This window comes from Crocuta crocuta, unplaced genomic scaffold (assembly GCF_008692635.1).
Source record: "Crocuta crocuta isolate KB4526 unplaced genomic scaffold, BGI_CrCroc_1.0 scaffold322, whole genome shotgun sequence".
In the NCBI taxonomy this organism is placed as follows: domain Eukaryota; kingdom Metazoa; phylum Chordata; class Mammalia; order Carnivora; family Hyaenidae; genus Crocuta; species Crocuta crocuta.
This window is the reverse complement of record NW_027532592.1, coordinates 4,632,826-4,646,947: the sequence shown is the minus strand read 5'-3', so window position 1 is coordinate 4,646,947 and position 14,122 is coordinate 4,632,826. Positions and strand designations below refer to the sequence as shown.

Sequence of the window (14,122 nt, the reverse complement as noted above, 5' to 3'; positions counted from 1 at the left end):
AGAGCTATGAACTTCCGGCCCAGAGGGTCCCACCCCTTCGGAGAGGACAGAGGGCACCCTATGCCTTGCCTCCCCTTCTCCACCACATGCACACACAGACTGGGGCACTGAGGTCTCACGGCTGTTCTTCTTGTGAGTCTTCTGCTCCTCTTGTCAGCTGGTGGCCGACCCGGGCGCCTTCTGGCTCAGCAGACAAATGTGACAAACAGGCAGAACCCCCTTTCAGGGGTCTCTTCTCTGAAAGCTGGGCCCCAGTACAGGAGGCAGGATTGGGAAGGGGAGGCCCCCAGGGCCCAGACATGGAGCCACGGCCAGGCCCCACCTCCCAAGACCCTGTGTGCAGGTGGCCAGCACAGTGGGGGGAAATTAGGCCCCTTCCCCCATGTTCCGGTGCCCTGCTGGCCAGCCCGTGTGGCCCTGGGGAGAGGGAGGAGGCGGGAGGAACGGGCACTTGGCATGAGATTTATTTAGACAGAGAGCAGATTCACATCCCCGAGTTTTTATTAAAAGTTCATTTTTTCACGGATCATCCAACAGCATGGCTCTAGACTAGAAGCGATGAGGAGCTTAGGTGAGTCCTCATTCAAACAGACCAATCAGAAAAGTCAGCCCGGATACTTCAATATAGATTGGTTATTAAGCATGACTAAAGAATTACTATTAGGTGGGATATATGGGTGCCTGGGTGGCTCAGTCGGTTTAGTGGCCAATTCTTGATCTTAGCTCAGGTCTTAATCTCAGGGTTGTGAGTTCAAGCCCCGCATTGGACTCCATACTGAACGTGGAGCCTACTTTAAAACAAAATAAAATAATAAAATTAAAATTAAATAGAACGATAAAATTAAATTAAAATAAATATAAAATAATAAAACAAAATAAATATAAAATGAAATGAAATAAAATAAAATAAAACAAAATAAAATTTGTTAGGTGGGATAACAATATTGTGGCTGTAATACAGTGTGCTTTCCCAGAAGCGCACAATTTAGGGTAAAATGTCATATCAGTGACTTACTTCAGCAAAATTATTCAGTAAAGAATGGTAATATATGGAGTTTCGGGATACATTTTCTTCACTTTTATCTATATCAGATTTATAGAAAATCAATATTTCATAAATATGTAACTGTAAATAAATACACAAATGTATATATAACTTAATGAATAATAAATAACGTAAATAGAAAATTGTATAAAACAAAAACACATAAATATAAGTAACATAAGTTTTTTCGGGCAGAAATGTAGTCTCTGCCAACCCCCTACTCAGCCCCCTCCCCTCCCCCGCAGCCCTGCACCAGGAGGCACATCGTCAGCCTTCAGGACACTTCCAGTGACTTGATGGCCCAGACCACGTCCCTTATGTCCACCCCATGAAGCCCTGCACACTTCATCATCTGTGAGCCATGCTCAGGCCTCTGGAAACACGAGGATCTGACCCTGCCTTTACAACGTGCACGCTCCGGGGGCCACCTCTGCCCCGGTGCTGGTGGGCCATCCACTAGCAAGTGGCTGCTGTCATCCTTCACAAAGACCCCACACCTGGACATGCACCTGGCCCATCACATGGGACTGAAGGCAGACGGTCTCCAGGACGCCTCTCCCTGTGCCTGCTTGGACCGCGGCCCCACGCCCATAACGTGGTGGCCGCTGACAGCAGGGTGCACACGGGCTCCGAGCCTCTCCAGCGGCCACGCACAGTCAGGACAGGGCCATCGGGAAAAAGCTGACATGGGGCCCTGCGTGCAGGCAGCGCACCTGCCGCCTCCCACCCAAGCGCCGGCTCCGTGCTCCCAGGGCCCTCGGCTCAGTCTGGGGGCTGCGTGTGCGCACGTGCTTCCCTGTGTGTCCCATGAGGAAACGCTGCACCCCTTTCCAGGGCACAGCGACGGGGCTCTGCAGCAGCGGGGCCTGGAGCCACGGAGAAAGGGCCAGACCCCGGAGCCGCTGCCCAGCCCACCACCAGCGTGGTCTCCCATGGGAGAAGGAGGCGGGGCTCTGAGAGCTCCCATGGACCCTCTGCACAAATCAAAGACCCCCGACGCTGCTGGTGTGACGGAGCTGGGCAGGCCCCCTGCCCTCTACACCCCCACAGGGGCCTGGCGGTGATGCGTCTGCACCCCAGTGCCCCGGGGTTCTGCTCCCACGGATTGCTGGGAGCAACAGCAAACCCCTCCTCTCCACAGGGGACCCTCCTCATTAGCGAAGGACCAAGTTTTCAGAGTGCCTACGCTGTCCCAGGCACCATCTTGGACTCTGGGGAACGGGGACAGCCCGCGGTGACAGGTGGAGGGGGGAGCCTTCCTGGGGACCACGCCAAGAAGCCCCGGATTCCAGGAGCCGACCCGCTGACACGCAGCCTCACCCAGGAGCAAGGAAGGGGCCACACTGAAAAGTGACATCTCCCACCACCTCAGTCCAGGGGAGACAGGAGCGTAATGCGAGCTCGCAGGGGTGTGAGGGGCGAGCACTGTAGTGCTGGGACCTTCACCCTCCTCCCGGGCTGCACAGGTAAGGCATCCCCCACACAGCCCGTATCGGGGACTTGAGACCCCCACAGCCAACACCGCTTTATGACGAGACTATTTTTTTCGTTAGCAGACTATCCACTAAAGTAGTTGAAGCCTGCGGGCCTTAAAAATAAAATCACCTGGGGGGCGCCTGGGGGGCTTAGTCAGTTAAGCGTCTGACTTTCGCTTAGGTCATGATCTCGCGGTTCGTGGGTTCGAGCCCCGCGTCGGGCTCTGTGCTGACAGCCAGCTCAGAGCCTGGAGCCTGTTTCAGAGTCTGTGACTCCCTCTCTCTGACCCTCCCCTGCTCACACTGTCTCTCTCTCTCTCTCCTAGAAATAAATAAAACATTAAAAAAAAAATTTTTTTTAATCACCTGGGGGCGCCCAGGGGCTCAGCCAGTTAAGCGTCTGACTTTGGCTCAGGTCACCATCTCATGGTCCATGAGTTCGAGCCCCGCATTGGGCTCTGTGCTGACAGCTTGGAGCCTGAAGCCTGCTTCAGATTCTATGTCTCTCTGCCCCTCCCTTGCTCACACTCTGTGTGTGTCTCTTTCTCAAAAATAAAATATAAAAACATTTAAAAAGGGCTCCTGAACTTCCCTGGGGGTGGAGAATACTGTCTCTCCCCTTCTGTTAAGGACCAAGGTTTGTGTCCGCCCCCCCCCCCAATCCACTTGTTGAAGCCTGAGCCCAGTGTGATGGTATCAGCAGGGGGCGCCTGTGGGAGGTGAGAAGGCCATGAGGGTGGAGCCGCCCCCCCAGTCTCCCTCCCGTCCCCACCCCTGTATCTACAGGGAGAGCACAGCGAGGAGGGGCCAGGAGGGGCCGTCTGCAGCCAGGAAGGGGGTCTGCCCAGACCCCGGCCAGCAACACCCAGACGTCGCAGTCCCGCCTGCGGATCTGGAGAAGCTAGCACCATCCAGCGCCCTCTGTACGCGTCAGTGTCCTTCAGAGAGCGGCACGTTCGCTGCATCTACGGGGCTGCCCGGAGTCCTGAGTCTGCTCTGACGCTGGCCCCACAGGCCTGGAGCCACAATAAACCCACATCCACACACAGGATGGCAAGGAGAGGGGCAGGGTCCGCGCACACCCCAGTGCCCTGGGCACCAGACCAGGCTTGAACCCCATGGCTGAGGGCAAGTGTCCCCAGGGCAGGTGGGCCCCCCCCCAGAAGGACACTGACTTAGGGACATTTTGCCGTCCTGCTTCTGGCAGGAGCTGGAGATTCGGATTCTCCATTTTCTCGAGAGTCAGTCAACCCAGCAAGAGAAGGGGCCTGGGGCTCACTGTGTCCCCGGCAGTGCAGGGAGGGGCCCGCTGTTAAGACAGGAGGAGGCAGCGGACAGAAGCTGGGGACACGGGGCTCACGGGGACTCTGGGGGACAAAGGCTGAGGTGGCCTGAGCTCGTGGATGCCCCTGCCCATCCGGGAGGTCGTGGGGCCCCACCCACCTTCCCAGCAGGCTCCCCCGAGCCGTCTTCCTGCTCCACCTCCTGGGCGTGCGGCTGGCGGGAAGCACAACCAGGTCAGGCTGGGGGCGCTGGGAGAGCGAGGGCGCCATGTCCATCGCCGCCCGTCCCTGCTGCACACGCCAGGGGCGGGCGCGTCCGCTCCACTGCAGGAGGCGATCCCGCCAGCCCTGAACTTCCAGTCTCAACCCTGAGTTGCTCTCAGAGAAGGACAGAAACATGACAGCAGAGAATCTCCATCTCAGAGAACCCCCCCGAGAGACCCTCAGGAGTCTGTGAACCCAGAAGCCGTGTGGACACGTTGTGGGGCATCCACGTGTTTTCTTAGCATCCAGCAGGCCCTCAAATAGCCACAGGATTGGAGAGTCATTGAGGCCACAGCCTGGTGGAAGGAGTGAGAGTCGGAGCCAGAAGACGGGAGTTCAAACCCCAGGGGGCCCCTTCCCTCCTCCCTCTGTTGTTAAATGACCAGGCCTGGGGGTTGGGGTCAGAGAAGCACGTGCAAGCTGCTGTAGGCCAACATCCTGTGACAATGACAGGTCATTCCACAAATGGGCCTGGCCAGACTTTCGGGCTACAACGAGGGCTCTCCCTCCAGCCATCACCACCCGACAGTCACACGCTGCCTGACGTCCCCAGGAGTCCCCAGAAAGCCAAGTCAGTTTTCTAAAACCACCGTTCAGAAAAACACAACCCATCGCTGTGTGCGAGAGCGTTGATAATGCACGCCCTCGATGGCCACCCGCTGCGGCCCAGGCACCTGTGGGCGCATTTTGTTCACGACTCATGACCGCTCCGTGGAGCCCACCTCACTCCTGCCCACGCTTTCTCTGCGCAGAAACCAAGCTCGATGGTGTCACCCAGGAAGCCAGGACCACATCGCTAGCAAGTCTGGGGGCTGGGGTTCAAACCGCATACCTGGTCACCTTTCGTCCGAGGACCAGAGCAGATGCCCTCAGGCCCAATGACAGCTGGACCCCTCCGGGCCGCGTGGGGACAGTGATGACCCCATGCTGCTGACACTTGAGAGGAGCAACTCCAAGAACAGACCTAAACGTTTTAGAAGAAAAAATGGTGGACACTTCCCATCACACGTATGTGACTTTAAACAGGTTTCTAGAATAAACACACATTGTTCTTATAGTATAATATACCACCAATTCTGGACGTGAAATCATATTCTATTATTCGGGGGTGGGGGGGTGGAGTATAAAATTACGTACCAAACCACAAAAACCACAAACCCGGGATGTGGATGTGGAAACACGCCGGTACTCGGCAGTCACTCTGCCACCAGGCGGCAGCTCTGAGCACAGGGGACTTTCTGGATCCTGGGAATGAGAACGGTACCTTCTCACAACGCCTGCTTGTGCCTTTAGAGAGATTTTCTGGGTGTCTGTGTCCGTGTCTGAGATGCAGTGGTGAGTAAGATGTGGTCCTTGTTCTCATGGTGGAGTTACCTGTCACCCCCAGAGGACTCTGTGCTCCTGCGCGAGCAGCTGTCTCACTGCTACTGTGTTGCGCGTTGGGAACATCTAAAGTGAACACATCTGAACCCCAAGTGTGTCTGTTCACCCCACTCCAGGAGGTCAGTCAGGGCCTTGAACGTCTGACTGTCACGACTTGGAGATTCCTGGACGGAGGAGAATGGAAGTCCTTGAAGGCAAGCACTGTCCCTTTCCTCTGTCAGTCCTGAGGCCCCTGCAGATGTGATCCCGCGTGCATGTGCGCGTGGGGCCCTGGGATCCTGGGAACCCTTCCCGGCTCCCGGGACCTCAGCAAGAAGGCTGGGCCCCAGGCCTNGCCCCCCCCCCCCCCCCCCCCCGAGCAGCCTGGAGCAGCACCCATGAGCTGATGGGGCATCTCTAGAAGAGCAGTGAGCAACCCCCACAGTCGCTGGGGTTGAACTCCCACCAGCCTGATGCAGGGGGCTGTGTGGGGCCAGTCTGAGTTGACTTAACAGAAACCAAAAAGGAAAAAAAGCTGGAAGGAGAGTTCCACCTGAATTGCAGGTTCAGATCCACACCCTCCACACGGCACCCGGGCCTTTCTGACCCCCTGGGATGGCAGCAAGAGAGGCGGCTGGGGAGAGAGGCCCCCCGGGAGGCTGGGCCTCTACCTGTGGGCGGGGGCAGGGCAGCAGGGAAAGGGCCTCTGGGGGCAGGGGCGTGGACCAGAATGGGAACACGGGCAGTGGGGTGGGCATGTGTGTCTAATGGACTCATGACACCTGACGAACTCTCCTGATGCTAACCTGGCAGCGTGTGTGAACTCTACTGGGGTAAAAATAAAAAGGTAGCATCAAACAAGTGAACGAACGAAGCCCAGGCTTCTCCTGCACCTGCAGAAATACGAGCTCACAAATCGACAGGTGCCAACGACAGAGCACGTCTGCCCGGCCCCATTCAGCCAAGACCCAACTCGCAGCCGCGGGGTGCCCGTGCACACCTGCAGACACCCACGCGTGGGGCGCTGCTTGCAGTGTCCCGAAGTCCATCCTGCCCACCCTGAGTGCCCAGGGGGCGTGGACAGTGTGGCTCTGCAACAGGACCCCTCACAGAGCAGCCCCTCCGCGTGCTGCCCCCACACCCACCGCTGGAGAAAAGGGACAGGGGACGGAGGACAGTGCACAGAGGATGGGGCGCAGCAGGGGAGACAGCAGGTAAAGGGAGTGAGGAGGACAAACCCACGCTTGAAATCCCACGCATTTCCTCCTCCGACGTCGGCCCTGAACTGACCCCTCCGTGGGGTCCCCGGACCCAGTGCTCACCCCAGGCCCCTCGACCCCACACACGCAGCCTGAGACCATGTCTGCCATTTCTGGATGAGCTTTCCTTCACCAGCTTCACAGGCTCCCACCATCTGTCCCTGAAAGCCCGGGGCCTGTCTCCCACCCACCCCCATCTCTGCCCTGCACAGAACAGCTCAGGCACACAGGCTGTTCTGAGGGTCCTGCCCCCTGGATGTGGGGGACATATGGCCTGACCCCCCAGGAAAGGAGGTGCCACCAAGCCTGGGTCCCACTGATGCCGCCTGGTCTTTGGCAGAAAAGACCAGAGCCTAGGAAATATTGTGGTCCTAATAAATTAAAGGTCATGATCCTTAACATATAAAGAACTTTTACAAATCAACAAGACAGAGCTCGGCGTTCTGAAAGACTCCTACCTCCTGTGGGTTTCCAGCTACCATGTCCCCCATCTCCCTGAAACACAAAAAAGGAGAAAAAACAAACACCAGTAAGTAAAATGCACAGCTGATGGCCACATTCTTTCAGGAAGTATTTCACTTTTCTGAAGGATTGACTTCCCACCTAAGACCTTCAGACCCTACTGGCACCCAGCTACATAAACCAAATCTTTACCAGCATCCCCCCCTTCAACCCCCAGTCTCCACCCCACCTGGGTTATCACCAGACAGGAAATGCCAGTGACCCTTCATGAATTCTGAAATGTTGGCCCTGGTGGCCCCCAATCATGGAGAATTCTCTGCCTACCCAGGCCCTCTTCCCTCCCTGGGGACCCAGCTCTGTGAGTCCCTGTAGTCACCATCTCTGGGCAAGAAGCTGGCAAGGCCACAGGCTGTGTGCACCTGTGACCATGTAGGTGGTGTGTGCATAGCGGGGGAGGATATATGTGTGCATGTGTATGCATGTGAGTACGTGTACATGTGTGTATGTGTGTGCACCTGTGTGTGCGTGTGTATGCACACATGTATGTGTGTGCAGGTCAGGGAGGCGGGCTGTGGAGGAGCCGTGCCCCCTCCAGCTCCCACTCTCAGGACCCAGGGGCCTCTCTGCTGAAGGAAACCACTCAGCACAGATGTCCCTGGTGCCCCTTCTCTCCAGCCTTGACCGTCTTTAAGCAGTCTACGGAGCATACACCCTGTAGACGGAGTAAAGGGCCCCTGGGAACAGGGAGTTTGCAGGGTCCTTCTGGGACCAGCGGAGGCGAACCAAGCGTGTCACCTGCCGGCCTGTGCGCCCCCCTCCCCCGCCTGCCTGCCCGCCACCGCAGAGGGGCAGAAGCGCACAGGCCTTGCCCTTATCCTTCGAGAACAACCTCAGGTTGAAGTCGCCATCCTGGAAGGGCTGGAGAGTGGACGGTAGGCACAGGTACTCCCCAGGGGGCAGCTGCAGCCGGCGGGTCACCTCCCGCAGGGCGGTGGGGGTCCCAGAGCGCACAGCGGGCTGGCGGCCCAGGAAGAAGTTCCAGTCCAGGAAGAAGCTCCGGCACAGGGGCGAGTCGTTGGCGGGGCTCTGCCCCTGCACAAAGCGGGGCGGGGTCAGTGTCCGGGAGGATGGAGGAGGATCATGGAGGAGGCGGTTCGTGGAGGAGGGGGGCTTGAGAGTTTGGTCGAGGTCTGGTTTGGGGATTTGGGGATGGCTGACCTTTAACACCACGCTGAGAAGTGGGAGGCCCCAGACTCCGCCGGGGACTNGTGGCCGCGGTACAGACCGCTGCCCCCTCCCCGGTGAAGCACAGCAGGGTCTCCAGGGCACCCCATCCTTCCCGCTGGGGTCTGTCCTCACAAACCAGCCCCTGCCCATCCCACTGCCCCTTCTCTGCGGCTGTAACTCAGCGGCGCTGAGCCCCCAGCTCGGGACCGTGTCGGGGAGGTTGGGGGGGGGGCGGCGCTTAAATCCTGCTCCGCCAGCAGAAGCACCCAGGAGCACCCGCTCGCTGCAAGCTGATGGGCTGTCAAGGGAAGGCAGGCAGGGTGAGCCTCCAGTCCCACCCAGGGCCCCTGGCTGTCCTTGGAGGCAGGGTGCACCCGGTGGGTGACCCATCTACTTGTGGTGGGAGGGGCTGGTGTGTGACGCAGGCTAATTAGTGGCCTCAGGTGCCCCGCTGGGACCGCTGTGATTAAGCCTCCACCGCTCCGTGTCTTCACGCCCGCCTGTGATGCTGCAGGGCTGTGACTTCTGTGTGACCCAGTCCTGCAGCACCCACCCCAGAGGGGACAGTGTCCACCCACGGTCGCCAGACCCTCTTTAGATCACAGGTCTGCTAAGCCAGGGTGGAAAGCGGGGCCACCTACCCCCACTGCCGGGTCAGGACTCCACAGGGTTCCCCAGGCAGGCCCTGCCCACTCGGGTCTGAGGTCAGCGAAGCGCTCGGGACCCCGCCCTGTGAACTGTCATATTCTGGGAGGAGTATGCTAGGGATGCGGCCAGCAGGCTTCAGCCAAGGGCAGGGTGTCATTCTCGTGTCCCTGATGACCGGGGGGCAGGGGAAGTGGGGGGGGGGAGGGGACCAGCAGGGAAAGGTAGCCAGTAAAGCTGACTTGGGGAAGCACACTCTTTCTGAGCCGGTGGGGAAAAGGACACATGATCCTAGAGCCCGGTGCGGCAGGTACGGAGCCATAGCGTCTGACCTGGAGGACACTGAGGCAAGAGGGGCCCCTCTGTCCTTCTAGGGGCCCCAGACAGGTGCGTGCCCCAGGCCCCTGGCCCTCATGTGCCATCATGATATGGCCCAGCCGGGAGCGATAGTGCAGGTCAACCGCGGGTAGGCTCAGGGCTGGCAGGAGCGTCCCTGGGGATGGGTCGGAAGTGCACCATCTCGGGCCACCCCCAGACCTGCAGCACCGGGAACTCTGGGGTGGCCGTGTTCTCACAACCCAGGGGGGCCCAGGCTGCAGACCCGGGGGGACTAATAGCACAGGATCCACAGTGACTTGTGAAGGGCCCTGGAGAGCACACTGTGTGCCTGTGTGACCTCTCTCTCTAACAAAGGGGACATGTCCAATGGGAACCAGAGTCCCCAAACCTGACACAGATTTGGATTTAGTTACTTCCTTGTAGGAAGAGCTGTGGGCTCCCCACCTTCCATGCTGGCTCCACATGACACCCATAATCGCTGACACACGGCTGGGAGCCAGCAGGCAGGGGGGGATCTGGTGTCTGCTGCCCTGGATGAAGTGCATGCTGGGGCCTGAGAAGCTGGCCCGGCCCAGGAAAGTTGGGGTATGATGCCGCAGGAAACCGCACCTTGGTGTGATTAGCACAGTCGACCCCTGAGGGCCGCAGACAGAGCAGTGGTTCTCGACCTCAGCTGCGCACTGGGGTCACCCCAGAGATCCCGCTGTGGTAGGTCTGAGGTGCAGCCTGGACACGCCGAGTTTTTACAGCTCCCAGGTGTGGCCTGAGCACAGCCCAGGAGGGGCTCACAGGAGAGGCTGGAAGGAGCCAGACTCTGCGAGCCAGGCAGGGCACCTCCCCAGAGGCGCCATCTGTCTGGGGCTCTCCCTTCGGCCGGCCCAGCACGTGGGGAGCTGGGGAGAAACCCAGCGGCAGGAAGGAACCCCAGGCGTGAGGATGACAACTGAGTAGGCGCGTCACCGAGGAGGTGCAGGAAAAGCCGGGAGCCAAAAAGATAGAGTTGTGTTTCTGTCTTTTATCACAGATCAGGGTGCTTATTTCTTCACCCTTGGTAATGACCTGGTTCAGAGCGGGTCACAGGCACACAGGGGCAAAGGTCACCCTGTCTCCCCCTCGGGGGCAGGGTGGGAGCCGACCTGGTCTTTGCCACCCACCACGGTCAGCAGCTCCAGGACGGTGTGGGAGGAAGCAGGCACCATATCCCAAAGGAGAGACGCCTCTGCCAGTGCTCGCCTACCTCTCTGGGGACCTGCGGGGTGGAAGAGAAGCGGTGACCCGCCAGGGCAGGGCCCGTGCCTTGTGACCCTCCCCATGTCTTGTGGACAGACTGTGCATTTCTGACACTGGAAAGTCCCCAGTGGGAAGGCCATCTGGACACCAAACCCTAGAAATCTGAAGGGGAAAAGGCTCTAGGTTTTTACTTTGTGTTCTGGTTAAACAGTCTGTCAGGACCCAAGGTCCCTCAGGACCCACACCCCCAGAGGCTGGGACCCCACATCCCTCAGGACTGACACCCCGGGGGCGGACGACATCTCACAGACCAGCTCGGAGAGCACAGACCCAGAGAAGTGAGGCCCATGGAAGGAGAGGGACGGTCACCTTAGAGGTGCAGGATCTTAGGTGCAAATGACAAGCCTGCCTGGCCCGAGCCTGTTGTCACAGCAGGAAGGTAACAGGGGACAGAGGGGACAGACACCAGGGCTCTTTAGCCTTTAGGGTGTCAGGGCTGCTTCTCAAACAATGTCAGCTTTCAACCTACACAGACCCCCAGACCACACACACACAGAGTCCTCAGAGTCAGCTACAGATGCTCCCTACAACATCAGGTGCTCCCTACATCCTCCAGATGCTCCCCACAACCTGAGGTGCTCCCTACACCCCCAGATGCTCCCCACACCCCCAGGTGCTCCTCACAATCCCAAGTGCTCCACACACTCCTGGATGCTCCCCACAACTCCAGGTGCTCCCCACACCCCCAGATGCTCTCCACACCCCCCAGAGGCTCCCCACATCCCCAGGTGCTCCCTACAACCAGTGACACTTGATACCTGACTAAATGACACCTTGATCCTCTTACAACGATAGAATCTTAACCCAGCTCATCTGTAATCACTGGGCCACACAATGAGGTAGCTAGCCTGGCAGATAGCAACTGTCCCCCAGAGGAAGGTGACCTTGCCTGAACTGACCCACTCCTCCCCGGAAACCCCCATCCCAGTTGTGCCTATGACCAGCACTCCTTCCTCCTTGCCAAATGGGACGCAGCCCAATTCACAAGTCACTTAATAAAGCCAATACCATCTTTAACGTCCACTCAGCTGAATTTCGGGCTTTAATGGCCCCTGAGAGCAGTGACCGTGTCTCAGCCGCTAGCACAACACCAGGCACAAAGCAGACACTTGGTAAAACACATGGAAGTGACATGCATTCATAAGTGCCTTCGCGGTTTCACCCCTGTAGGCAAGGGGGTGGGGCTGGGGCTCTGTACGCTCTAGCTGGGGTGGGACGGGGGCCCCTTTAGTCCACATTCTTGTCTCCTGCCATCAGCCCACCGGCCACTGGCCACGGGCACACTCCCGCTCTCAAGCATGCATACGTACTACACCCTGAACTGCAAAGCCTCACATTCCAGAGCAAGAGGAAGAGGGGGCCAGGGGGTAGGAGTCGGTCATGGGCTTCCTCTCTCGTATGCTACTTTATTCTGAGGTGCTGGGCCTCCTCGTGTTCTTCTCAACTGAAATTGCATTTTTCCCAAGAAATTCATTCTTAACAAAATTACATAAAAACAGCCACCACTAATCCCTCTGGGATTTGCTACAAGGAGTCTTTGCCTGTATAAAAAAGTAGATTCCGATGCATTGCTAGCAAGTCTTTGCTTTAACGTAACCCGCAAGGCTGTGCAGTCACAGAGGAGCAGTTTCTGGTGCAAACCGGAGCAGGGCACCGCCTGAGACAGAGGGGGTCCCCAACCAGAGAGAGGACTGAAGGTGGCCATGTGGCTCCCCTCACCCCAGCCAGGCCTGTGGGTTCTTTTTTTTTTTTTTAATGTATTATTTATTTTTGAGAGAGACAAAGATAGAGTATGAGGAGGGGAGGGGCAGAGAGAGAGGGAGACAGAATCCAAAGCAGGCTCCAGGCTCTGAGCTGTCAGCACAGAGCCCGACGCAGGGGTTTAACTCACAAACCGCGAGATCATGACCCAAGCGTAAGTCGGATGCTTAACCGACTAAGCCATCCAGACGCCCCAGGCCTGTGGGTTCTGAGAAGAGTCTCAAGGCTGCCCAGCGTGGGAGGACAGGTGTCTCTGGCTCCCACACCCATTCTCCCTCCCCCCACTCAAGTGCCTTGTGTGTCATGTTCTCGCCTCCTGTCCCCTGAGAAGCCTGTACTTGGAAAGCGCATGAACACTGAGCCCTTGATGACAGGCAAAGTTTAAGGAATTACATATCTCCACGTTAACAGCAGAGGTATAAGCTATAGGAATGAATCTCTAATGGTGGAATTCAAGCCTCAGTAAGGCCATTGGGAGAGGCATTTAGGGGAGCAAGAAGTGTACTTCATGAGGAATATTCAAGTGATAGGAAAGATGTACCCGAACTACTGGCCACAACGTCCCAGGCAAAGACACCCAGTGTGGAATGAGGACGACCCAGCTCGAAAAGTACTTTGTAGACACTAGAGCCAATGCTGAACGTGCCCTGTCCTAGTCTCTTCCCTCGCCTGCGAGTCTTCTGCACCAGACCTGGCAGCACCGGACAGCAGGCTCACCGACGCCCCCTGCAGGCTGCCATCCACCTCGTCCAGATGGTTTCCGAACTGCGGATTAGTCCAGTGAGTGGCTGGAAGTCATGGGAAGGGAAGCCGGTGGTGTCCCCGTGGTGGGTGAGGAGGGGCAGGATAATACAGGGGAGGAGCTCGCTCAGCCCGGAGAACGGGCGGCTGCGTGTGCGCAGGCGTCCGCGAGCTTTCTTCTCGGGGCAGTCAGCCTTCCCCTCCTCCCCTCCTCCTCCCACACACCAGCGGACCCACCCGGTAGCATTGGGAAACTTGGCACGGGTCCCTCTGAGCAGCCGGGGGGACCAGACATGCTGGACTGCGACTATTCGAGGCCTGATGCCTCCAGGGCCACCCAGGACTGTCACAAGTAACCTCCATGACTTCCCAGGGGATCGGTTAACACCCCCTGTTCTCAACTCCTGGCCTGTGGAGACACCACCTCCCAGAGGAAGGGGGCTTGTGAAGGGGACAGGGGAGTCATGCCCCAGGACAGGCTACAGAGACAACCCGTCTGATGGGTGTCTGTCCCCTCGCAGAGAGGGCCCCTGCCCCAGATCACAACGGAAGCAGCTCTGGGGGCTGACCGCCCATCTCCCAGCCGGGGCCTCCCTCCGTGGCGGTGGTCTTGCGGCCATGAGGAGACACGCTCCCTCTCACTCGATGACACATGAGGGGTAACAACTGTGGCACCACCTACGGGTATTTTAAAAGGCTGCTTCACTTCAAAGATGACCTTAAAACTCTCTCAATGCAGTGACTACACAAGCCAAGGCACAGAAGGTCAGATGGGTTATCCAAGGGCACACAGCGCTCCGTGACAGAGGGAAGGGCAGACCCCAACCGAAGATGGGCCCAACAGGAATCTCCATGTAGGGGTCTCAAAAACTTTACCCCAGAGGCTCCCTGGGGGAGGAGGGGGCTGGGCCCTGGGGGAAGGGAATGGGGTGGGGCGTCTCACATTCTTTCAGGAAAGTCCCAGGAGGC

The 14,122-nt window shown here is 58.1% G+C and overlaps 1 protein-coding gene across 1 annotated transcript in view; it reads right to left on the bottom strand.

Annotated features, from left to right (window-relative positions):
* Nucleotides 1-483: 483 nt before the first annotated feature.
* LOC144244534 (calpain-8-like) overlaps nucleotides 484-14,122 on the bottom strand; it is a 36,582-nt gene continuing 22,943 nt past the window's right edge. The window contains 8 exon segments of the mRNA XM_077779877.1: nucleotides 484-791; nucleotides 4,900-5,031; nucleotides 5,205-5,312; nucleotides 7,147-7,183; nucleotides 8,040-8,242; nucleotides 10,516-10,610; nucleotides 12,954-13,138; nucleotides 13,140-13,200. Coding sequence (XP_077636003.1) covers nucleotides 789-791; nucleotides 4,900-5,031; nucleotides 5,205-5,312; nucleotides 7,147-7,183; nucleotides 8,040-8,242; nucleotides 10,516-10,610; nucleotides 12,954-13,138; nucleotides 13,140-13,200 — 824 coding nt within the window. The 3' untranslated portion in view covers nucleotides 484-788.